Genomic DNA, 26,473 nt, shown 5'->3' on the forward strand with positions numbered 1-26,473 from the left:
CTGCTCAATTCTATATGCTCCCGTGTGCATTGATCACAGTCTCCCTCCACTGTATAGATCATGAAAGCTGCCCAGCTGCTGTGTGAAATCAGAGGCTGGTGTTCCTCCACGAGGATCTCGACGCCCACACACACACACACAACAATCGGTGTCCAGCCAAATCAAATCTCAAGGAACAGTTTGCTCACAGTGTGCAGAGTCAGTGTAGCCAGTGTGTGTCACACACATGCATCTGCCTTCTATCACCACGCTAATGCCTGAATTAAGTTGAATTTAACAGCTCGGCTGCTCTTATTCAATCTCCCAGATCCTCTGTCTTATATTTACTGAAAGATGAGCTTCAAATGCATTATCGGTATGTAACAATATTACTGTAAATAATATACTTTATATCACACTGCTGCCTCAGACCCTCCTGCTCTCTGCTTTTTGAAATAATATATCCTGTTGCTAGGTAACTGTTAATTGTTAAAATGTAGGTACTTTCTGAAGAGCAGAAAGAGAAAGGAGAGGCAATGATAGAAAAAAAAGAGAGCAAGAGAACGACAGAGCAGTGCGCCACGCGCACAAAAACAGCTGATCAATATTCTGCAAACAAATGAGTCTTCTAAGGTCACAAGTTTCAAGGATAAAGTGAGCTGTATCATTGAAATGGAAGCTTGCTTTATGGCACTCTCCACCACAGTCATCTGTCCTTTCTACCCCTCTTCTCCCTCCATCCTGCTCCCTCTCTCATTTCTCCATAATCCAGTGAACTCTCATCCATAACTCACAGGCAAGTCTTCCTTTTATTACCGCGATGCTCCCACCACCTCCACCACCACCTCTCCCTCCGTGCCAATAATTCAAACTGACGCACAATAGAAGGGGGCGTCGGAGAGAGAGGGAGCGAGAGTGGGAAGAAGGGAGTGAGAGAGGGGAGGAGAGAGACGGAGAAGTGGGGAAGCAAAAGGGAGGAAGGAGGGAAAAGAGTGCCGGAGAGTGTCAGGTGAGGGAAAGGAGGATTGGAAGTGACAGGGCAAAGCAATGCTGAGAGCAAGGTTTCGCCTCCGACTGGCTGTTGAATTAGAGCTGTGGAAGGTTTCGGCCTTCAAATACGCTCCTGTCGGACTTCTGTTCAGACACTCGGACTGTCCAGCGCTCCGAACCACAAAAATGTCTTCCATCTTCACCTTGACAGCAGCAGGAATAACAAAATGCAGCGCAGCTAGCGATATTTCACACTTAAGGTGGTGTGCAACCTCACACGTGAATCTCTATCTCACTAATATATCTCATCCTTTTCCCCTCACACCTCACTCCCACCATCAATAATTTAATAAGTCTTGCTTGCCGGTGTGACTGAAAAATTAATGTGAACTAGGAGTGATGGGGGGTGTGCTGTTTCAGGGATGATGGATGAGGAGGTGGGTGTCATCGTAGCTTGGTGGGGGACAGGCTGTGTGCAGGTATGGGCAAAACGCTCAGAGGGAAGAGGTGGGGTCAGATATGAAGCATGCATAGCGGAGATCAAGTCCGTTCTAGCATAGTCCAGCAGGTAGCCTCGCTCCCAGCATGCTTTGCATCGTTCACCACTGCAGAGCCTGACTGCCCTTGTCAGCAAGTTTACCGTCATGTCTCTGGACTTGCAGGTTTCTTGGCAGACAGCTTTCCCCCAGCTGTGGCGTGCAGTGTGAGCACAGGTGAGGGAGTGATGGGAGAAACTGCGCAGAGACGCAGTTCAGCTACCTCGTCTCGTCCTCACTATTTTGGGAGGAGGTTGAAGTGGCCTGAGTTTCTAAATGTCTCTCTCCCTTCACCTCACCTGCTCTCTTTCTGCAAACCTCCATACCCCTCAGTCTATCACTCTTTTCTTCACCCCCTCCCTCATTTTTAGCCATGCTAGTGTCGTGGCTCTGTGGGTGACAATGTCGATCGAGCAGTTGGTCTGGACACTTTTGTCTGGAAACCTCAACACTATTGGATGGACTGTCAGAAGATTTTGTACAGACTAGGGTTGCAACAGTATGAGATTTCACAGTATTACACGATTAGTATTGGTAACATTATCAGTTACAAGGACCCTTAAAGGAGTGAAAATGGAAGGGTTTCTTGGCTGAACAAAAGCTTTATTTTAATTCCACAAAATATTATGTCCTGATAGACATTAAACTTGACTTGAATTTTTTTTTTTTTTTCCTAATACTATAAAGTTCAATACCATAGATAAGCAAATGTACATGGTATGATAACCATCAACTTTCATACTGCAGTAAAACTGCTGCAACCCTCGTCTAAACATCCAGACGATGAACCCATGTGACTTTGGTGATCCCTTCCTCTTCTTCCACCAGTCACATGAGCCTCACACGGGCTTCCACTAAAACAGCTCCACAACTGCTGAATGGATACTTGGTGTTTAGAGCTAATTAGCAAATGTTAGCATGCTAAATGCTTAAAAGGCAACTTTGCAACTTGTAACTTCTGCCTTTTCAACCCTCAGTAATGTCTGACAGGTGGAATTCCATGAACGCCGGCAGGTGTGAGGCAGAGACTGAGCTGCTCTTACACTCGTGCACTAATCTCATTCTTACACTTGAAGAACAGAAAGCTATCTAATGAGAGCAGAAATGCCACGGACATGTTGAGTGAAGACATGATGCATCACGGAGCAAAACAACACTATTTTGCTTTTTTGGCTCCAGCACGAAACGTGTTCGTGGTGCTGGTTTACTCACGCACCGCACCCGCACTCCATCTCTGACGGGCTGAGAGGCAGTCAGCGGGGAGGAAAGTCCAAGAAGGCTACCTGGCAAAGTAATAGTCGAGTCATTGGTATTGATCAACAACCCAATCAAACCCTCAAAGATATATCATTTGGTACTGCGGGGCAATAAAAAATCTTAATGCATCTTTAAGTCACTCTTGATCAGATCTGCTTGTTAAAATGTCAAAATGTAAAATTTACAGACTGCAAAGCCCAGCTTGGTACAGTAGTGAAAGGTTTTTTTTTTTTTTTTTTTTTTTTGAGGTGGCTTTGTAACGAGGGAGGTCAAAACAGTATCATGACAACAGCTAATCACCCTTCAGTAAGGTATGTTGAATCTGGCTTTCCGTCTCCATGATGCATCATAAACTGTGATTGTACAACTAAATACACACTAGAGTCTTTAATGCATAGTGCTGAAAAATCGCTTATATATCTGAGGACATGAGCCTAAATGCACATGATATAAGCTCTGCTTTTCTCTGGGATGTTTTGGATGTGTCCCCCTCTGCAGAACGCCCTGCTTATTATTCATACATTTAAATACATTTGCTCAGTCCAAGCACAATATTGCACTATTGGCAGCTGAACAGCATTGGAGATTGCTGGAAGATAAATGCCCTTCTCAATGTCAGTTTGATGGCAACTCCTGAGACAGGGGTGGGTTTTCGTCATTTACTTTCACCGTCCAGATTTTCCAATCTGTCCCGCTTCCCTGGCCTCAGATAATTATTATGCAATTTGAACGACGAATATTGATCTCTCTCGGAAAAATAAAGGTTCAGTCTGAGTCTCTTTTTAAATCTGAGGACACACATCAGTTGTCTCACTTTGGCAAGGACTCCGGCAGGTCTACTGTACTGCTGCACAGTCCAGCAGGAGCAGGGGGAGAGGAGAGAGCAGCCTGGGAGAACCCTGAGGGGGCTGGACGGCAGCGTGGGTTGTTGAGGGGACAGACCCAGACCCAACCACTCCACCATACAGTCACCATATGGCCCTCGTTTCTCAGGCAGGCCTGCTTCTCTTCTCCCTGGAAATTCCTGTCATTGGGAGAGCCAGCTCGTGAGCGAACGGCAGATCATGTATTTGAGAGAACCGCAATGAAGGCAGGTGGCAGACAGAACACAAGAGAAGGCGAGGGGAGGGAGGAAGCAGGTAGAGAGCCGGATGGATTATCTCTGTGTCCACTGCAGTGGGCAGGACCATGCACAACAGGCGCAAGAATGGGGGACTTCTCTGGCACATGAATGCACCATTCAAATGAAGTGAATCAAGAGGATGCAGAGGTGTGTGTGAAAGAAGATGAGGTGTCAAAATAGGTAGGAGGTAAACACAAAAAAGCTTAAAAAGACTCAGTGCCATATGCGTGAAACTTATAGTATTTTATTATTAATACTCAACACTTCATTTTGTTCATCATGTACAAAGAGAAAGAATAGTCTTATTTGAGCACTTATAATTATAGATATCAGTATTATCCTTATTAGAAGTACCTTAATGATGTTTTTTTTGCAATTTTGTCATGATGTGGTTAATTTCGCTATTGAGATTACTTCGATCGTTTTCATACAAAAAAAAGAAGGTAAATGTTTCCCCCAATATTCAGTATTTACACAACCTGTACATTTATTTGTTTTTGTGTCGTTTTCTGTTCGTATGGTGTAAAAATTTGGGGATTATTTCAAAGAAAAGGGCCACAAAAAGAGAAAAGAATGGCCAAGAATAATATTATGTATATCATTATGTGTACAATTGATGCAATTCATATGTTACATTTTTTGTCAACCCACAGTAAATTTAATCAGGTTATGTAGTTTCAGTGAAGATGTGTGTGTTCATCAACCTGATCGCCTCGCGAAATACATTTAGTAGCAACCCCTTACGTCATGTTATCATCAGTTTTCATTCAGGTAATGCAAACCATTCTCAAGTATGAATGACGAAGATGGAAAATAGCAATATTAACAAGCAAAACTGTACACAATTTAATAGAAAAATTTGTATGCATCAATATAAAGCAATATCAATACATATTAATACACGTACGCACAAGGTACAACTTTAAAATAGTAGTAAACAAGTTCTGCAATGAATTCAGGTGAAAATTATAAGCAGCTAAATTACATGGACCTTCACAACAAATCAGTCATATAATATCACAGTAGAATTCTTCCTATCTGTGTGAGGAGTGACTCACTGATTAAAAAAACAAAACACGATTAGCAGTTTTAACTCAATATGTTAGAAATACTGATATGAAACAAACAATATCTTTCCTTCAAAACACAAAACGCAAAATCACATTTTCACAAGTCAGTTTAACCGGTGCGTCGATCCCTGCGGCTGACCGTGTCATGCTGTTATTTGGTCCCATGCGTCAGTATTCCTGACAGAAAAACACACGTCAGCTGAGGTGATATTTACATCCTCCACCTTCAGGATGTTCCAGCCCACTAACTTGCCACAGCCGTTTTCTTGCGATGTAAAAAAAAAAAAAAAAAAAAAAAAAGTGACACAGTGTTTTGCTCAACATGAAGCGTTTGAACAAATGTGTTGTGGCACGCTCGTGTGCAGAGAAGTGAGGCTGGGACCAATTTGGCCGCGAGGGAAATAAAGACTTCTGACGAGCCGTGCTTTCTCTGCATCGCCAGCCGACCTGCGCACGCTGGAGGTGGCGAAGGCCCGATGATGGCATGTTTACCACAGTGTCAGGTGCACCATGACTTCCCAACCAGCAGCTGTAAACTGGCCCTATAGCTCTCCGTCCGATAAAGCAGGAACTGGTAACAGTGTACAGTAAGAGCGCTTTCTGTTGGTCATGCAGTTTATTGCAAATGAAGAGGCAAAAGAGAAGCGGTGGCTTGTATGAAAAATACTCAAACCTGACAGAGTTTACATGCACACTGATACATTTTTCACTTTTCAATCAACCCTCCAGACATGTAAGCAGCTGAGGAGAAAAACAGAAGAGAGATGAGTTTCTTCTCTCAGGGCTGGAGAGAAAATTATAGAGACTTATTGGAATCAGTACCATACAGAAGAAGAGCGGGGGAAATAATTTCTGACTGCATGGGGACAGAACTGTACACAGCAAATTGCAAATTTCCCGTCTCATACAGAGAAACAAGCGGTGCACAAAGTTGCACAAACTAAATTAGAATACAAAGCATTTAACTGTTTTCAGCTGTCAAATTATGCGGTTTAGTAATATGTGAGCTAAAATATAGCAACAGTTGATTCCCCTGAAGCAAAACTCCACATAAAACGAGACATGACAGAACAAATGTTGCACCTTTTAATAAGGGGTTGCACAAATGCATTTCAGCTTCAACTGGATTCTCCATCAGATGAAACTACACTCGTTTCTGGTTTGCCGCCATATTGTGCTGAACTCCTCAGCGCGTCAACAAAACGCCAGCGCTGGGAAACATCCAGCGCGCGTCTGTGTGCGCACATGTGTTTATACATGTATGCGTGTGCATGTGCGTGTACGCATACGCGCACATGCGTTTTCCTTTTACCACAGTGATGTCTATCCCACACGTAGAGAGGGAGCAGGATAGGCCGGGCCGAAGATGGCTCTAAATTCTGTGTGCAATCACCATTAGAGCCCAGGTCAAAAAAACGGGCAACAAAAAACACAAATATCGTCTAAGTTTTTAACAAGGATTGCTGCTTAGAAATGAAGGATCACAATATACTGCCTCTAAATGCAAATATCATCTATGAATACATGTAATATTGTATTACATAAATGTGTAGATAATTGACTTTATCTCAAAAAGCATGAAGAAGAGCTTACCTTAAAAAGAGAGAATCTAACACAATTCAAGGGAAACTTAGCAAAGACTCCTAAAACTAAACTTTCCCCTTTTATCACCAAACGTCTACACCTACAGTAAATTATCCTCGATTTCCAACACTTTAGTGAAAATATGAAAAAGCAGAATTCTTAACATAATCAGTATACTGATTGGTAAACTATCATAATTAAGTAAACATGAGATTGAAAGAAAAAGAGGTTCAATTATATCACTTATGATTAGTAATATTTGTGTCTTAACTATATTTTGCATATTTTTGTTCATGTGTTTTTTTGTTTTTATGCGTTTTTATTATTGTTTTGTTTATTTCGTAAATTGCTGTAAAACATATTGAAAGTTACATCCTGTCTGTCTGTTTACTGTACAAAGTGAAAAGAGTTTTAAATATATTATTTACAAGGAAAAGATCGAACATACAAATGCTGACGCTGACTGATGCCTGCTCCGAAGGCTTTCTTCTGCTCCGTCTTATTTCCCCGTGCTCCTGTCTCCTTCTTATACCGTCTTGCTGATAATGGTTTGACCTGAACTTTCAAAAGGTGTGCGTATAAAAATTCCAGAGATCCCAATCTATTTATTAGGAGAGTGATGGGGGGATGGGTGGATGGACGTGGTTGATTTAAGGCTAACTCGATCAGTCTCACTTTACCGCTGTTGTCTGTGGAGCGAGGGAGGAGAGGCTGTTGGATTTAGGAAAAGTTATTGGCAGGATAGTGTTGGGGGGGGCAAACAGCTGGTATCACTCAGTCGTGATTTGCTTCCCTCGACACACACACACACACATTCACACACACACACACACCCGCACGCCAACCTATTACATTGGTGCATTTAGATTAGGGTATAAGATAGAAGTCCGCAATGACACTTGTTCACACTCTACACACTCCAGCAGCTTCAATCTCAGGCCAGCACTCCGGTGCAATCTCCCGCAAGCCCTTGAACTTCTGAACCACCGGCTAATCGAAGATCAAACCCTTAAATAACTAATAGAGGCTTCTTTATTCTGTACAGTAAAATGATGAGTCATCATCAGACAGCTCGTGGGTGGTGGTGGGGGGGGGCAGGGGGTGATGGGACGATAAGGCATGTCTACTGAGTGCCTGAACCTACACTGAGTAAAAGGTCCTGTGCAATAAACGAGGCCTCTCCTGCTAAAAAGACTATCTACATCAGTCAAAGTAAAAAGCCGCAGAGCTTTCGCAACATGGCCGCCCCCCGGACGCCTCGGGTCGGCGTTTGAGAGGCCTCTCTCGAACAGACCCCCTCCTCGGCTTGTCGTGCGGCAGCGACACCTCTCCTACGCACTCTGTAGCGTTCCGCCTCGAGCGAGCGACAGTGCATATATTCATCATACGCAACGTCCAAACAAAGCTTCGCGTGTGCTCTCGGGCTGCTGACGCGAGCGAAAAGCGACGCCGTTGGCGAGATACTAGTGAGAGGCCAAAAAAAGTAAGTGCCTGGTGACTGTCGTCGTGTAACCTGAATAAAAGAAGTGGTCTAAAGGCTGCCGTGTTGTGAAGCGAGACGTCTGGCCGTGACTGTGGGACATCCTGAATACAGCTGCTTCTTAAAGCTCTGCCCATAATTGACATATGAAATCATTTTACGGAGTTATAAAACATCTCCGGCGGCATTCTCGCACCCAAACCATCAGCAGCGGCGCCTCGAGCCCGCCGTAAACCTTTACTGCGGTTTTTGGCTCATAAACGTGAGGAGACCGCCGGGCAGCCTCGGAGCACGCCGGTCCGTCCCGGCGCTGCCGCGTGACGGCCGCATGCCAACTGGAGGACACATCCACTGGAGACCGTTAAGGCACGTCCTTCCTCTCAGTATCTTCAGCTTCGGCTTGTTCACAGTAGCACAAGTTCAGGCCGACAAAAGCTCTGCGTGTTGCAGTGTGTGTGTGTGCGCTTGATCTGCAATGTCTCGCAACATCAAATCAGGATCTGTCCGCTCTAAACGTGTCGTCGAGATCCTGTTTTTCCACGAGGAGCAAATAAGTGTATGAGCATGGAGTAAAATATTCTACAGAGGACAGAAAAAACGGGAGTCGAGGACTCAGTCTCTCTGGCTTGTTGGTTGAACTAAAAACAACTTTCCTGCCGCCGCCAGGGGCAGACAGGAAACAACTACAGCTACTAAAACAGTCGTGAAATATTATACCAACAGAACATAAAACAAGAAAAACTTAATGATATCATAAGCAGTGTTATCATAATCAGTACTAACAGCTTTGTTATTCACAATGTTATCAATATTATTGTTGTTCTTATACCCTGTTTTTTTCTATAAGAATATCTTATTATCATTCATGATTGTATTTCTCATAGCAAACAAGATCAGCTCTTTTGGCGTCAGGGATGAGGAGGAGGAAGGGGAGAGAGGGGGGAGAAACAGAGGGGCCGAGGAGAGAGATGGACAGGCTCTCCTTCCGGAGAGAGGGGGAGAGAGGGGGGAGAGAGGGGGAGAGAGGAGCACCAGTCATCTCCGGTGTAAACGTGACAATGTCTCCTTTCTGCAGTGACAAGGGGGGGGGGGGGGGGGGGGGGGCAGATGGGCAGTTCGCTCCTCTCTCCGCTCTCGCAGCCGTTCTTCGCGAGCGCTCAGTGGGAGCTCGCGGGCAGCCGTCAAATCGCACCAGGCTCACATGTCCGATAACTAAGATGAGGTGTCGCCTCTTTTGCGATAATGACCGAGTGCATTGACTTCTGCCTCGCTGCCGGGTGACACGATGGGCTTGGAGTTGAGTGCGTTTGTGATGCGGAGGGAAATTGACTGTGTTTGGGCATAAAAGTAGAGTAGCTTTGGCCATTTCTGAGAGAGGGTTAACATCCCACACCTCCTCAGGGAGTCCTGATTTTTTTTTTTTTTTTTTTACCCAGATTTTTCTCGCAAAAATTAAAGATTTTCTTCCTCCTTACTCTTAGTTTTCACAGTCTCTACCTTACAGTCTTGTCCTCCTCCAGCTCTCTAGTCTCTTATTTCTACTCATCTTGCTGTCCCAATATGGGCTCGGGTTGCAGTGTGTGGACAGTGTCTTTAAAATCATCCCTGATCTCCTAACACTACAGGCCTGTATTCCTCCCCTCCTCCTCCCTCGCCATCGTGCGCTCCTCCTCCCCCTGTTCTCTCTCACACGTCAGACTCAATGCTGGAGAGTTTCTCGTACACATGGCCATTGCTTCCGTTGAAGGGACGCGGGGGGCCGACCCCCAGCATGGAGCCGTGGTGGTTCATTCCACCGAGGCTGAGCTCTTTCGGGAACCGGGGGGCCACGTTGGACATCACCCCGGCCGTGGCGGACGCCGGCAGATACGATGCCGTGCTCATCTGGCTCCTGAAGTCACTTCGGCTGTTTTTGGCAACTTGTTGCTGCTGCTGTTGCTTTTTCATGTAATATTGTTTGGCTCCGTGCATCAGACACTGGTCATCGCCAAAGGTGGGTATAAAGGGGTTTTGGTTTACCCGGTCAGGGTAAAGAGATTTGGATAAAGAGAACGCTGCCCCACCTCCGCCTTCCATCAAAGACCTATCCCTGTCTCTCATGTCTCTCTCTCCGATGGAGCGGCGGTGGAGGCCCTCGCCGCCTCTGAACAGGCCGAACGGCGAGCCGGGTCCTTTACGCCCCTCACCTCCGTAAAACAATGGGTCCCTGTCTCTTTCCCTTTCTCTCTCCGAGCCCCCGTGGCGCTCGAATATGTGTGCGAAGGGGCTGGTGCCCTCCATGTAGCGCTCTTTCTCCTTCAAGCTAACACTCCTGGGCGGGGGCAGCATCCCTCCCATACCCGCACCACTCATCCCTCCACCTCCTCCTAGACCCATCAGACTTCCCATCCCACCTGACTCCTCTTTCTGAAGGTCGACAAATGTGTCATACGAGTGCTGCCGTCTAAGTGGTTTGCCTAACCCTCCACCCTTCCTCCTCTGCTGACCCTGAAGTTGTGGCTGAGGGCCTGCACCCATACCTCCTCCTCCACCCCCACCTTGCCCTCCCCCCATTTGTTCCAAGAGGTGATTGTTGTCCTCGCTGATATCGTAGAGGTTTCCTGTCTTTTTACAGCTCTCGCAGCGCATGCAGGTCGCAGAGCTGGGGCGGCTGTTTCCTCCGCCTGATGACCCGCAGCTCATACCACCATACCCACCTCCTCCTCCATGGATGGACATCTGCTTGCCACCTCCTCCCCCACTAGCCCGACAGTTCCTGCACTCCCACTCTCCCCCTGCCAGCCCAGATCCTCCCCCACTCTTTGAATCTGACTTTTTGGGTTTGCTCTTAAGAAAGTCATCCACTGGAACCAGGGAGGTGCAGGTCCCCACTCCTCCATCTCTACTCCCAGGGCCCTCGGTCAGGTCCACATGTTCCCACTGAGGGACGCCCTCTTTGGGCCGAAACTGGTCCAAATAAAAATCCCTAACGCTCTCCTTTTCTCTGAAGAGATAGTTCCCATCATTGTTCCCTCCTCCTCCACCTCCTCCTCCTCCTCCTCTCTTCCGTTCAGAGGGCAAAAGTGGTGGGGAGGTAGAGCGGTGGCCATGGTAGTGGTGGTGGCTGATGTGGTACGGTTTCCTCCTGTAGCCCAGCTCAATCTCGTCCAGCTCCCGTCTGGACTTGGCAGAGGCCGGCCTCTTTTTCAGGCTATCACGGTATTGTTTGCGCTTCTTGGCGTTACCCTCCAGGTTGCCATAGGTTACAGTGTGCGTGGAAATGTCCGAGACATCTGAACGTATATTCCCATCGTCGTCTCCTCTCCCGCCACAGTAGTTATGCCCGGGGATGTACGTGGAGCTGGAGGCACCTCCCTTAAAGGAGAACTTCCCGTACAGGTCCGGCAGGCCTCCCTTGAAGCCCTGGCTCGAGGGAGGAGTCTGTCCGGACAGCAGGTCGAACTTGCTCATGTTCCTATGGGTCAGCGCTGAGCACGGCTGGGTGGTGAAAATAGGGGCCACGCCTCCGCCCAGGCTGTCACAGTCGAACATGCCACCCTCCAGAGAACTAGCGCTGCCCAAACTATGGGGCCTGTTGGGAGGAGGTCCGCTGAGCCCTAGTGTTGAGCCATGGTGGTGCAGGTAGTGGTCCTGGTACAGATTACTGTCCTTCAGGTGGATGTTGCCAAACGTCCTCTCCACCTCACTGATGTAGTCGCTGAACATGTTGTCTTCGGGCAGGTACGGTGGCTTGCAGTCTGAGTGGCCCGCCAAGCTGCGCCGGTGTTCAGAGATGTCATAGACGGAGGATTCGCGGCGGATGAAGTCCAGAGCGCTGTGTGGAGAGCCGTTCACCCCTGACAGGGAGGCCATGTTCTTGGCGGTGCGTAAGAGGCGCATGATGTTGGAATGGGTGTTGTTCATGGTGGCCGACGGGGAGTTCAGTGCCGAGCTGCTCTTCTCCTCGATCTGCACCCCGTGGATACAGCTGTAGATGCCCTGTGAGGGGGAAAGACAGGCGAGAGGCAGCATTAACAAGTGAACATTTTCAACGTTTGGTACATTTAACCATTATTACTCACCAATATTGTATTCTAGGTTGAAAAAAACAGACTGCAGCTGCACATAGTTCATGACTCGGTGCAGCTTTTTCTGCCGATGCTGTCAGTACCTTGCTTAATAAATACAGCATATAGTACATAAAAACGCTTGTATACTTGTATTATAGACAGCAACGTGCAGCTGGGGTGATACAGTGAGACAGTGCAAGTGAGCATAGCATATGAAGATTCAGAGAGGACAGTGTACAGTAGCTGGGTGATGGATAAAGGCAAGGGGGCTGTAAAAACCCCTGGGTCCCAGTGGTCAATACCCTTAATCAATGTGATTAGAATTCAGCTGAACAATATCCTCCGGCAGTTATTAAACACCTCGGTTCCACTATCCCTCCACGCCACAGGCCACAGCACAATCCCCTCCGAAGAGAAAGGCCGAGCCAAGGAGACAGAGGCTGAGCGTCACAGTGACAGAAAGATAAACTGCCCCATTTGCATTCAGTGATGTACGATACAATACTCAGATAAAAATGGATATACAGAGCAGAGCGGACCAGGCATGACAGATGGGGACGGTAAAGGATCAGATCAATTCCAAACAATGATTTTCCTCAGTTTTTCTGGACGTCCGCAGATGACTGACGCAATAAAGGGATGCTGTGGATGCTGTTAAGAGATCAGAGGTCAGCTGACCTCCATCCCGCTCACCACTGCAGAGGTCGGGACTCTGCTGAGAGGTCAGGGGTCAGCCGGCTGTCAAATGTTCTCTGCTGTTAAACTACGACTCTTCCCAAGCCCCTCCTTTTATCCACTAATGTGACTCGTTGACCCTCACTTCTCCTTTCCCTAACCACTTGTTTCTGCTAGTTAATTAGCTACATGGACAGTGCCTGCATTGCAGCAAAAAAAAAGCTGTCATCCTCATTCCGGTTTTATAGATAATGTTATTACTTCTTTCAATTTCACAGTCTGTTAACAGCCAAGTATGTAAAGCTTGACAGTGGCTGAAAGCGAGAGAGGTTAGCATAAATGACTCAACAGTATTGGAGAAATATGGGATTTGGATGGAGCCTTGAAGTGGAGGATAAACGTATACACCCACCTGCGAGATTTTCAAGTTGTTGTTTTTTTCCAATTAGAACCATCTTTCAATGTTTATCTGGTCCTTCTCTGTCTCATCTGTGTTTCTTTTTTCCATCTGCCTGTTTATATAAATTGTCATCACTTCGTCTCTTTTGTTTTTCTTCCTTTATTGTCCCGATTACACCGCACCTGCTGCCAAATCTGTCACAACCTCCCTCCCATGACATCCATGACATCCTCCCGTCTTGGGCTGAATTTCATGGAAGCGTCCACCCTAATCTTAGGATGATCTCTCCCCAATAGGTTTTCACCTGTATAGACAGAGGCGCTGTGCTGTATTGAGCTATGATGAATGTCTGCACAATTTTTCACTCAAACACACACACAACCATGACCGGGAACAACAACTTAATACTGTAGTGCATCAAATCTTGGACACTTAACAAAGTGATTGCTGCTTCGTATTCAACAGCAGATTTTGTCTACTCCACATGCCCACATAATGTAACAGTTGGCAGATTGCTGCCGGCCCAGTGCTACAGTAGCTGATTATTTGGGCAGGATGTGTGAATAGCAATAACTGTGGCCTGAGGGCTCCGAAGAATTTTCAATCCACCAGGGGATCAGAGCAAAATCTATAAGTGATTACACTGGTACAGAGGGGCAGGAAATCAGCAAATAACTAGCAGCCGCCTATGCGCAATTGCATATAGGGCGCTTTCTGTACGTGCAGCAGCTCATAATTAAATACTGCCTGTGTGTGGTGTAAGTATATGGCGCTAAATGCAAATGAACTTAGCCATGATGTGATGTGAGGGCTGCGAAAAGAGGAGTGATTAAGCCTCTAATAAGTTTACTGTTCTAAAGTAATTAGAGGCTTTTTAAATCGATATAATTAATTCGTTTCAGTGTTGCAGGTGGGACCCGGAGGAGCAGGTAGCCAGGGGAGCGCCGCTCACAAAGCTACCGAGGCCCCTCCGACGGAGGCGACGCTAACCGACCGTGAAGCCGTGACCGAAGCCACGTGACCCACGCCAGCCGTGACAGATGTCTCATTTTTTACACCGCCGAGCTTAAATGTTAATTGCGGCAATAACAATAAAGTTTATTGGATTATGCTGTGAAATTAAAAAAGCGGAATCAATCTGAGTGGCAGAGCAAGAGGAAAAAAGAAAGGGAGAAATGGCTTGAGAGCCAACACTTGAGCAAATGAGACAATGTGAGGCTGTGGCCGAGGATCGTGGAGCGATAACAAACTGTAATTTCCACTGTTGTTGTTTAGCAATGCCCGAGCTCTGTGCTACATATGCAAATGAACCGTCTCAATGAATATTTCCCCTGAATATTTTAACATACTGAATCATCTGGCTGTATTTGTGGACACGCAGGGTTCATTTATGCTGTCACATTGCAGCAAAGACAGAGGTAATTTCTGTAAATGAGAGCAATCACTGAATGTTATACAAAGCATAATTGCTTTCAGACCGAGTTCCCATACAATTTATAATGATGTAATAATCAAAAACAACCCCGAGCAGCCTGTCTTTGGAAATGAGAAGTCAACTGACATTTTAACAACCGATATTTTATGCTCCCTCTACACAAACAGACGCGGACACGCACACACAACCATAAACAAGGCGACAGCAACAACGTAAAATTAACACCATACAAAACAATCAAAGTTGGGCACTGGAGCGTAATATTAGAGCAGAGAGGGGAAAATGTTCTGTTTTTTTTCTGTTTCTTTTTTTCTTCGCAGCCTTGCTTTCTTGGCACAAGCAGCTCCGGCACCACAGCAGCATATCAAATGCAGGGAGAGCGCAGCAATGTGTGGCTCTCCGCTGTAAATTAGCCACGTGGTTCAGCCTGCAGCGGTTCACCTTCAGAGGCAGTGAATTACACCGAAGCCATGTCAAAACAATTGGAATGCAAATCAAATACCTCGGGGGTGACTTTGGTCTCCCGGGATCCAGTAATCTACCCTCTCCGGGTCTGTGGCTCATTTTTGTTGAGTGAAATATTGATTTGGGCTCAACATTTTGTAAATATTTACCCCGTGGATGTCAGGAAGGCCCAAGCACCACAACAAAAGGAAATAGCTCCTGTGCCCGTTTATGCTTTGGAAGCGAGCATTTGGTTCGGTAACGTAGGATCCATGCTCATTTATAATTTCAGCATCTTGAAAGCCTCTGAGAATAAAGTGCTTTCACTTGAGAGATATTACAGAGTGAAGCTGATGATGCAGGGCTGAATGAACGAGTCATAAAGGTGACTTCACAGACGAGGACGCGTCAGTGTCGCAGTAACAGGAAATTGGAGAATTACAACCTCCCTGGTTGTTTTGCTATCATGCTAGCATCTCTCTTTGATTATCTGCCTGCCTATCGATCCTTTAATTCTTCATAGCTTTCTCTACACCCGCAACACATTCTGTCCCATTTACCACCAACCCCCATCTCCTGTCCTCCATCCCCACTGAGAAAAGACCAAACAGAGTACAAACAATCTATCTCTTGCTTATCTCTTGTTAACCACCATTATGAAAAACTATTAAATGCTAAAATGTGTGTAATTCATTCATGGGAGGATGAATCTTTCCAGATGTTGTCACCTCTTGTATTTGTGAGAGGCAAAGATGGCAGATTAGTTGCCTGGAAGTTGGCGTTCATTCATGTCATGCACGGCGGACATTTCTTCCGCGATTTTGACGCTTGAAAACACAGCCGTGGTGTGAAATGTGTCAGCTCCAGTGTGCCTTGAAAAGCATTTATTGGCAATCTGAATCTGTCAATCAGGATATTTGTAGGAAAAGCACAAGGCACGACAAGCTGATGGACATTTGAAGTGGACGGTGTCTCCAACAGGGAGGAAATATGCTAGTTTCTCTGCTTTAGCATACTGATGCATATATTCATGATTTATTAATTGTGACAACATTTTGGACATCAGATCACACACTGTCGTGCCTGTCGTCCCTCCCCCGCCCTGCCTCACCCTGCTGATGGAGAAGACGAAGCCAGGCTGGCCGGAGCAGACGCCCATGAAGCAGAAGCGCAGCTGCCAGTAGAACCAGTGTTCGCAGATGAAGGTGATGAGCGACAGAGCCATGGCGGCTCCCAGCATGTAGAAGACGCCGGCCATGTTGTCCACATCCAGCTGGCTGGACATCACCTCATTCTTCTCGTGGTGGCAGATCCCCGTCAGCCACAGGGACTCCAGCTCCTCCATCTCACCTGGATGGAGGAAATGCGATGGGCAGAAGAGGGGAAGGGCAGAGGGAGGGAGTGGAAGGGCGAAGGGAGAGACAGATGGCATGAAGAGGGAAGGAGGCAGGGAGAGGTGGATGAGAGGGTCGGAAGGAGGGATGGTAAAGGGTGGATGTGGCGGCAACGAGAAGGAAGCAGGCAAGGAAGGAGGGAGGTAGACGGACAGAAGAAGACAAGGAGACGAGACGGAGGATAGGGACGTGACGACGATGTGCAGAAGTGTTTTTACAATTCATACGGGAGTTGAAATAAAGAAAGGGGTGCGAAAAAAGTGGGAAGGAATGTAGAATACAAAGGAGAGAGGAGGGATATGATGTAATAACAGGATGGGTATTGGAGGACACGAGGGATGGAGAGATGATGCAACAGAAGAAGAGAGGAGGGAAGATGGCGGGCAGGCGGGGTGGGGGGGGGGTCAGGGGAGTTAGAAGTGAAACACAGCCTTGAATTTTGCAGCAGACTCACGCTGATCTTTTTTGCACTCATTTCTTTTTGCGTATGTAAAAGATTTTGCGCCCACACGTGCATGCATCTCTGCAAGCTAAAAAACAAGCGTTTGCTATGTATGCATGTGTGTGTGTGTGTGTGTGTGTGTGTGTGAGTGTGTCTGAAGCTGGTCCCTGAGCTTCTGGTCTCTTTTGTGGGTCACCTTCTGTTTCATCACGAGCTGTTCTCTATCAAAGCCGACCGTGGCGGGAGAGGCGTCGCTTAATTAATCATACAATCAGCCGCTGACTCCTGCACCGGAGCAGTGGTCGGCCTCCGAGCGTCAACGAGATGCTCCGCGGCATACAAAGTCACGCTAATTTTATTCTCTACACCTGCGCTCCTCCTGCCGTGACACGTCAAAATATCTGTAAAAACAAAAGGCCTATCAGAACAAAACTAAGACCAAGTGACTGAACACGAACTGACTGAGGAAAATGAACTCAAGGGCGCCCCTTTGGCTTTTCCAGAGCTTTCAACTGCATTTAACAATCTTTGTAATCTGAAGTTGCACACTCAGAGCAGGTCACATGATGACAACTGAGCTCTTTCCATGACAAGCGAACAACTTTTTAAAGTAAAGCTGCAGTTAAACATTTTGGGAAATGCGCTTTCTGGCAGAGAGCTGGTCATGTCTGTGTGCTAAATATGAAACTAATGCCTGCAGCCTTTTAGCTTAGCTTAGCATAATGACTGGAAAGGTGAAACAGCCAGCAGGGCTAAGTTAAGCTAACAAAACCTGCCTACTGTACCAGCACCTCAAAATTCACCAATTAACACGTCATATCTTGCTTCATTAATTAAAGCTTATCATTGATGGCTGGCATCTCTGACATAACGCAACAGGTCTTCTATTGGTTTTGAGGGCGAAAGGTCATGAAACTCAATGCACGGTACATGGCTTCAAACTTTGCGTCCAATCACCAATCAGGACTGCTGTTTCTTTTTTCACGACAGCTGTGATATATTTTTTGCTCCGGCCTGCGTCAAACCACCCAGACTCCCTTCCAGCCTTCGCACCAGGCCACTGGGCTCTCCACGTGAGTCTGACGGCTTTCTAGGCCACCAGGAGGGGAGTGGATGGCGAGGCGTGGCAAAGTGACATTGGTTTCCTGAGAGGGGGGAGACGGGGCCGCCTGGCTCCTGTATGAATGCTTGTGCAGCGGCACAGAGGGATGTTACTGCGAGCCGACCCATATTCACGAACACGCACACATGTGGAGTGTGCTCGTACAAAACGCGTGCAGACATGTGCAAATCAGTGTTTGAAAAATATCATTTGGAAGTGAAACATATAGTAAATAATCAATTTAAGGTCAATGAGTCAGAAACAATACACACTTGAATTGTATGTAGGTTGATAAAAATAAACCTGTGTCATAAATAGTCAGAATCTCTGAACCACTCTCTCTTTATCTCTCTAACACACACACACACACACACACACAGTCCTCGCTTACACACATAGGCCCTCTCATTTTCAGAGGCCTGACCCATATTCACATGTGCACGCGCCATACACACACACACAAACACAAACCCGCGCACCCATGCACACACGGTGTTGAAATACACCAGGAGCTATGCTGGCACCCCTAACTGGGACGCACTATAGTGGACCCCGGAGGGCCCTTGGTTCAGGATGCTCACAACACGCTGGACCATGCCCAAGTAAACACACACACACACACACACACGCACACACACCAAACTTCCATTACATCTCCCAATCCGGAATTGAGCTGTATATCAAAACAGGACATTGTGAAATTAGACTGTTAAAGTCGATAAACTCGGCGAGCAGCCGTTGTCTGTGACATTCTGACTTGTTTATGACGAAGAGTTTTTGCTTGAAAACCATAAAGCATGTACTACACGGGTTAGGAGTGGACGCGCTGAGCACATTTCATTTCATTCCCTGCCCGTTCTGAGGCCTATTAATGCTCCGGCTAGAGCTGACAGGAATGAAGTGTTTCAAAAGAACAAGCCCTGGAGAGCTTGGACAGTCTCCCATAAAAGGCGAGCGTGATCATAAAGCACGGAGCCGTGCTGGAGCTAAATCTCAACATATATTCCTAGCAGCTCTGTCTTACCTCCTCTGTCTGCTTTCATTATATATGAGAGTGGAATTACTGTTCATTACTGCGCAGGTCGCAGGCGCACATATTCTTTAGAAAAACAACGTTTGTCGCCTCCTTCTACCCGTTCTTCCCTGAACAGATGGGAGCAGGTGAAACCCTAAAATCTCACTGTCTGAGGAGACTATTTTTGCCTGAGTTTAGAGGACACATTCTTGAAAATGGTGTGTTTTACACTAATAAACATGAGAATAAACTTCGCCACTGTTATTTGTCCCTACAGCATGGCCCGAGGCAAGATTTGTTCACAGCATATTGGTGGGTAAATCAAGCATCCCGAATTAGCTCTTAAAGGATCATTCAGGTTTATTACAAACCGGATCTTACTTTTCCAGGACTGACCATCATTTCTAATGGCTGATGTAACGCTGTACTCACCAAGTTCATTGCTGAGGTCTGGGAATTGGGGTCATGATGAGACAGGTTTTGAACAAACCCTCAGGTTAGCCAGACTTGTTTAGGCCACTGGTAAAATTCTGACCAAAACTGTCTTTTGTGTAGTTCAAGGCCTGATTTCAAACTCTGACCTACCACACAGAACTTACTGTAGCACGCACACACGATCTCCCTGTGCAATGAGATTATTACCACATTTCAGGTGCCTACAAATAAAGTGGTTTAAATAAAGCAACTACCTTGGTGAGAACAAAGTCCTTAACATGTTTAAAGAAGCCAAACCTATCCTTCAACGTTTGCTGCAAGGCCGTCAGTTATGGCATTATCTCAGTGACTATATGAGGCACTCAAAGAACAACTCATCACATGAGCACAGCTGTGCCTCTGTTGGCGTGGCGCGCATCAGACTGAAGAGACGGCGTGCTGCCTCACCGTCTCCAAAGAGCTGCAGGATGGCCAGGTCCACGTGCCTCTTCCAGAGCGACTCCTTCTGGATGGCGATGCCGTAACCCGTGGTGGCGAAGATGTAGCCGCTGCCGATGGTCACCAGCTTGCAGCCCTCGTCCCTGCCGGCCATGTAGTTCAGCACGGCCGCATCGTAAATGAAAGCGTCTAGTTTGCTAATGAAAAAGAGAGCGAGGGAGACAGAGAGGGAGAGATAGGTTACAATTAATTAGCACTTCGGAGTCAGACATCACAGCTACAACATTCCAATTAACCTGCTAAATAGCACTAAGCTGCTGATAAGTGTAATAGACTTCCACTTGGTTTGCCAAAGGCTGGAGCTGGCACACAGACTGGTGAAAAGGCTCACTTGATGAAAACTGAAGAGTGGGAGTGAAAGTATTATTGGACTTATTCAGACACAATATGTTTACATGAAGACAAGCAGGAAAGACATAAACAGGGGTCTTTCTCACTATTTCCCCCACGATTTACACTGTCTGTTACAATATGTGACCACAATGGACGGCCATCATTTAACGTTTGTCGTTACTGCTGCACTAAAACTGACTTTAAGTCTTTAAATTCAACAGAATGAATAGAAATACGATATGACGTTCACATGCCTAAAGTCAAGACATAAACACCTGCCAAAACACAATATCTTGAGATGAAAGTTTTTCAAACAGGGATCTCAAACATTAAGGACGTCATACTTTGAATTCATTTTGCTATAAAAACCTTCTTGCTTGGAGTGTAACTGTACATTTGGTTTTAAAGTGAAGCCACTTCAGTGTGCAGTTTCTCACCCGGCCTTCAGACTCTGCAGAGCCTCGTTGACGTTTCTCTGGTGGAACTTTGTCATGTAGGAGTGCATTTCCGGATAGTTGTTCCTAATGTTTCTCTCGGTGCTCCCGTTTGGGACGGTGCCAAACCGAAACGGAGGCGAGAAGTCGTTAGGGCTCTGGAACTGCATGGGGAGGGGGGAGCACGAACAGAAGAGGCACGTAAAAACGTCTGCTTTACCAAATTGAGGGTGCAGATGAGAAAAAGAGGACGGGGCGGCACGGCGTCAGACAGACGCCTTTCATCTTACCTTCTTGTCTGAGAGACCAGTTACCTGGTCCACATATTCCTCCTGGATCATGAAAGCAGCCAGGTTGGCAGTGTAGGAGGCCAGGAAGATGACAGCAAAGAAGGCCCACACTGACACCATGATCTTACTGGTGGTGCCTTTGGGGTTCTGCACCGGCACGGAGTTGTTGAAGACCAGACCCCACAGCAGCCAGATGGCCTTTCCGATGGTGAATGACGGGCCGTGAGGCTCTGAAAGAAGCACAGCCGCGCTTAAATAATGCGTGACAGATCCGTCTAAACCAGCGCGTGGGACACACGGTTGGTCTGCTTTTACTGGTGAGTCTCCAGCTGAGCAGTGATTGTGTTTATTAGAATGTGACTGAATGGAAAAGTTCCAGTGGTTTTGACAGGGAAATGGGCTGTTTGAGTTCCATGAAAGCTACCCTGCTCTGACAGCCATTCAGTCTTAATGTGGTTTCAACGCCGTGCTCGCTGTCAGCCGGTCCGTCCAACCGCTGGATGAATTTGCGTGAAACTTGGCTCGCACATTCATGTCCTCCTCGGGAGAGATTGCAATAACTTTGATGATCACTTAACTTTTTCTCCAGCACCATCGTCGGGTCAAACATTCAATCCCTCCCGTATTTTGGTTAATGAAATACAGCACTCGACTAATAACATTCCCATCAGCCTCGGCCCTACATTGTGTCTAGCGCTCATTAGCAAATGTTAGCACGCCAACAAGCTAAACAAAGCTGATGAACATGGCAGACATCACACCTGCCAAACATCGCCATGTTAGCGTGATCTATGCTAGCGTTAGCATTTAGCATTTATTACAGCCTTAGAGCTGCTAACATGGCTGCAGACTCCTGTTTTATGTAACTTATATCAGCTCGATACATTTTTCACACATGCAAATGTGATTCATATCTTTTTTTGTCTTTAGGTTATGAACTGTGTAGGTTCGATTCATGCATGCAGCAGACTGGTTCATTCCAGCCATTATTCTGTGTTTAGCAGTTGGTTCATAAAGCTTGTGTGGGTATGTGTGAGTGTGTGAGAGAGAAAGAGAGTGTGTGTGTATGTGTGTGTGTGTGTGTGCAAGCATGTGGGCATGTATTGTTGTATGGGGGCTTTTGTTCACGGACAAACTGACTTTATCGTGCCAAATATCTCCTTTGTCAAGTTTGAAAGAAAGTTGGTTAAATGAATCGGGCAGAGACTTCACAAATCTGCAGTCATGCCATTGATGCGTTATTGCGTCCAGTCCTTTGAGTCCAAGCTTCGATCTGCACTCTTCATGATACCAAACTCCCACAGCGCTACAAGCAGATAAAACAAGGAGGCACACAGAACAGAGCAGCGCTTTAGGGAGGAGTACATCTTCTCCAGAACATGATGAAGGATGAGAGGAATGAAAAAAAGATAGCCACTGTCTATATATAGCCACATCAGAGATAGAGTTGTGGGAAGACATTGATTTTTTTTTTTTTTCTTATCTTTTTTGGCTGGGGAGATCTAACACGAAACTAGCCCCTTGCTGTCAGGGCTGACACGTGATTCGGGGAAATATGGAAATGAATGCAAATGGCTTGTTCGGTGTGAAGGAAGCAGCGCTGGAGGTGTGCTGAAACCCATGCAGTGAGGCACACCTGTAAATGATAAGAAGAGAGCAGCGTGGAGGAGGAGGAGGAGGAGGAGGAAGAGAGCAGAATGAAGTCATTGGGTCAGCGAGGACGGCTGGTCTATATGTGGAGGCGGCCCGCGGTGTGTTTGTGCGTGTCTGTGTCTCTGTCAGTCTTTGTGCACAGCAAAAGACAATGCGTGCACGGCGATCCGTGCTGGCATTGTTACAGAGAGAATGCATTAACCTGCGAAGCTGTACCTGCGCTTGCTTGTTTGGTGCAAATTACTAGTTGGAGCATTACTCATCGAGCACTCTTCCTCTGGAGGACCAAATTGCTCGCCGCCATGTTCTTGGCTTACTTTGGATGCTCTCTCGCAGACTTCACCAGCAGAGATGAAAGCAATTTATGTTTTCGTCTCTCTTTGAATGCTGAAATTTGGTGGACAGATAGCACTTGGCTTGATTTCGATGCACAATTGCGCCGTCAGATTGTTTTTTTTCTTTGCCAAAGCTACTACACTGCTTCCATGTGCTGGCGGTGGTCTCACATCCAGGACTTTCAAGTTGGCTGCCGAGCGTTCTCTCATTCAAACGCTATTCAGATAATCAGAGACGCAGAAAATGCCAGAAAATTAAACACGACGGGCGACCGAACACTGGGGAGTGCTGGTGCTGGAGTGCGTACGACCCAGCAGCAGTCAGGTTTATCATTTCTTTAATCGATTCATCAGCGCAAATGGTGGGAAGTAGCTTGGGAAAAGGTGATGCTACAAGAACGGGACAAAGCATTGTTCCTGGAATCTGCTCTGTTAGCATGTGTGTTAGCATGTCGTCCACTAAAACCTCATCACTGCTCATCAAAACACAACCCTGTCTTCTACAAAATGTCTTCATATACCATATATTCATATGCCTGCGTTAAAGTCACAGTTTTCCAATCCAGGGAATGCAATGAGTTATTGTGCTGTTGTAATGTTAATGTACTTTTAACAAACTAATAATGTAATATAACAAGAATATTTTCTTTTGATAGTATGCATTTTGCTAAGAATTTTTCTTGTAATAAAGTTGTTTTTTTTTACAATACTGCACATGCACTATCTATACTTTCACATAGCAATGCATATGATACCATAGTCCAGGCATGTCAAACTGATTCCATAAAGGGCCGTGTGGCTGCAGGTTTTCGTTCCAACCAAGGAGGAGCACACCAGGCTGGAATCAATTAATCAGCTGATCTCAGTCTTCAGCTGATAACTAAGTGATCCCATGATGTTGATTGGTTGGCTTGGTGTGTTCCTCCTTGGTTGGAACGAAAACCTGCAGCCACACGGCCCTTTATGGAATCAGTTTGACATGCCTGCCATAGTCCATTCTGCATATATCTATCTATCCCTATAGTGTATTCATAATCATATTGCTGTTTACTATACATATCTGACCTATAGTGCATACACATCCAGCTGTTTACTCCGTGCATAATGTCTACTGACATTACTCCTTCTTACACCTCTCTGTATATTTAAACTTATACCTGCACATGCCGACTGTAACTGCTGCACATGCTGCATGTATCTTAGTGTTTTCATTTCACGTTCATGTTTATATTGTTAATACTGTTCATTTATATTGGCGTATTCATATATACCCCTCACTATTATTTACATATATCTCAGTACATGTGGACATTACTCTGCACCTTACTGCTTTTTGCACTTCTGGTTAGATGCTAAACTGCATGTGTTTAGTGCTTGTAGTCTGTGCACTGACATTATCTAATCGAATCTAATCTAGCTGTATTGGTGCTTTTGGAAAAGAGGAGGAGAAGAGTTGGAGGTGGCCGGCTGTGGCATACAAAGCACAGGCATGTTGGCAGTGAACTCTTTGCATGTGCGCTCACTGTAATGAGTAAAGAGTAGCCTCACATTTCCTACAAAACAGATTCACTGTGGAGCGCTGGAAAGTCCAACTGTAATTCCAAAGTAATGCGTCGCTTTCAGCAGATGCTGCAAACGTATAATTTCACTGGTAAATTCAACCTCAGCATGCCCTCCCGTGTGGTGTGTTCGGAGCAAAAAAAACGAGAGATGAGGGAGGCAACAGGGCTGGAAGACTGGAAGAGAACTGTCGGCATCAATTTACATCTATATCCTCAAACAACAGTGCAGTTCGCCCCCAACAGGTACCATGCCTGTGTCTATATGCTTGCGTGTGTGTGTGTGTGTGTGTGTGTTTGTGTGTGTTGAGCCGAGGCCTCTCACCTTTGCCGTCAGCCAGACAGCGGTTGTAGCCCACAGGGCTGAAGTACTCGAATATAAACACAGCCATTGCTGACACCAGCAACAGCATCACGAACATCATCACCCACACATCCGCACTGAAGGGCTCTGGAGGGGAGAGAGAGGGAAGAGAGGAGAAGGAGAGATGAAGGGAGACAAGGGAGATGGGGAATTGAAGGAGGGAGCGTGGACGGACAGATTAGGAAAAAGAGAAGAGAGCGGGGGAAAAAAAGGGTTGTGAGGAGGCAGAAGATGGGGACGAGATCGAGAGACATTAGGAGAGAGAGAGGAAGAGAGAAAAAAAGAGCGAGGGCGGCGGAGAGAAAGGGGGAGGGAAAATGAGGAGAGCGAGGGAGCGGGCGAAGAGAGATATGCAAATGTGGAGCGGCAGATTGAGAAGAGGAAGGAAGAGTCAGAGAAATGGAGTAGGAGTGGGAAATGTAAGAGGGCAAAGAGACAGGGAGTGAAAGAGAGAATAAATAAACAGTTAGCCATATTATCATGCACTCCGGTCTGCCTCCTCATCACACAGATGTATTCAAACTTGGCTCTAATCACTCTGTGTGTCCACTAAATCACTGTTAGCTCAGCTTCTAAAGGCGGAAAAATGGATGTCAACCGAAAGTGACCTGACTGAGATCCAAACTAACGCTCTCAGTCTCGCAGGTGGCGAAAAGACGGCTGCATCAGCCTGAAACAACTGCTCAACTCATTCAAAAGACTCTTTGAGACCGGTCTGGTGCCTCTGAGTCAGAAAAATCAGCACTAAAGTAAAGTAAAGAAAGATTTATCGGTGGAAACGGGCGTGGCCCACGCAACATGATGGAGTTCAATGTGCCGAACATGCAGATATAACAATTTGAAAATGCGATTCATTGGATTTATGATGGAAACTGATCATCCGCGTTTGACTGGATCTCCACTCATACTACCTATCTTGCAAATTTTGCCTTTGCACCTTGCAAAACCAATTTTTTGCTAAATCTGGCAGAATAATAACATGAAAGTCAGATCAAACTGTGAAACTAGGCATTGGGGATCAAATATGAATCAAGATCCTCTTACTGCACTGTCTATTTCTGGCTTCAAATGTTTTCAGAAACTTATTTCTCTGTCTTAGCTGTAACATGAGTTTGTGACCTGGCCAGCAGGGCTTGAAACCAAGCACCGCCCAACTCGCAGCACGTTGACCACCGGTGTGAGCCAGTGTATTCTGGTTGTTGTTGGTTAGCTTAGCACAGCTGTTTTTCTCCATTTTCTTGGGTCATGTAGCAGCAACTTCATAAATATTTGTGTCTCTAGTTTTATGAAAGGACCATCTGTCCATCAAACAGGGCTTAACTAGTGATTTCTTATCTGGAGCCTGCAGAGAAGATGACAATCCTACAAGACTGAGCAATGCCGCTGCGCTCCTCACCTAAGAAGGCAGAGGGTGAAACGGTGCCGTTGCTACGGGAGACCATGACGCTGATGCCTGTCTCGATGAAGGGGACGGAAAAGTCGATGACCTCTGACCTCTCCTCGTTGATGGTCAGGGAGCCGACGGCCATGTGGGCGTTTTTTAACACCACCTAGCAGAGACGGCGGAGAGCAGAAACACAAAAAGCACCCTTTAGTC

At 46.3% G+C, this 26,473-nt stretch overlaps 1 protein-coding gene across 1 annotated transcript in view; it reads right to left on the reverse strand.

Moving 5' to 3' along the window:
- Window positions 1–9,705: 9,705 nt before the first annotated feature.
- LOC121621004 (glutamate receptor ionotropic, NMDA 2B) overlaps window positions 9,706–26,473 on the reverse strand; it is a 44,579-nt gene continuing 27,811 nt past the window's right edge. The window contains exons 7-14 of the mRNA XM_041957293.1: window positions 26,273–26,426; window positions 24,838–24,963; window positions 20,966–21,195; window positions 20,679–20,839; window positions 19,858–20,045; window positions 16,134–16,372; window positions 9,950–11,997; window positions 9,706–9,898 (exon numbers count right to left, since the gene is read on the reverse strand). Of these exons, the coding sequence (XP_041813227.1) occupies window positions 9,706–9,898; window positions 9,950–11,997; window positions 16,134–16,372; window positions 19,858–20,045; window positions 20,679–20,839; window positions 20,966–21,195; window positions 24,838–24,963; window positions 26,273–26,426 (3,339 nt within the window). The remainder of the gene's footprint in view (window positions 9,899–9,949; window positions 11,998–16,133; window positions 16,373–19,857; window positions 20,046–20,678; window positions 20,840–20,965; window positions 21,196–24,837; window positions 24,964–26,272; window positions 26,427–26,473) is intronic.

This window comes from Chelmon rostratus, chromosome 17 (assembly GCF_017976325.1).
Source record: "Chelmon rostratus isolate fCheRos1 chromosome 17, fCheRos1.pri, whole genome shotgun sequence".
In the NCBI taxonomy this organism is placed as follows: Eukaryota; Metazoa; Chordata; class Actinopteri; order Chaetodontiformes; family Chaetodontidae; genus Chelmon; species Chelmon rostratus.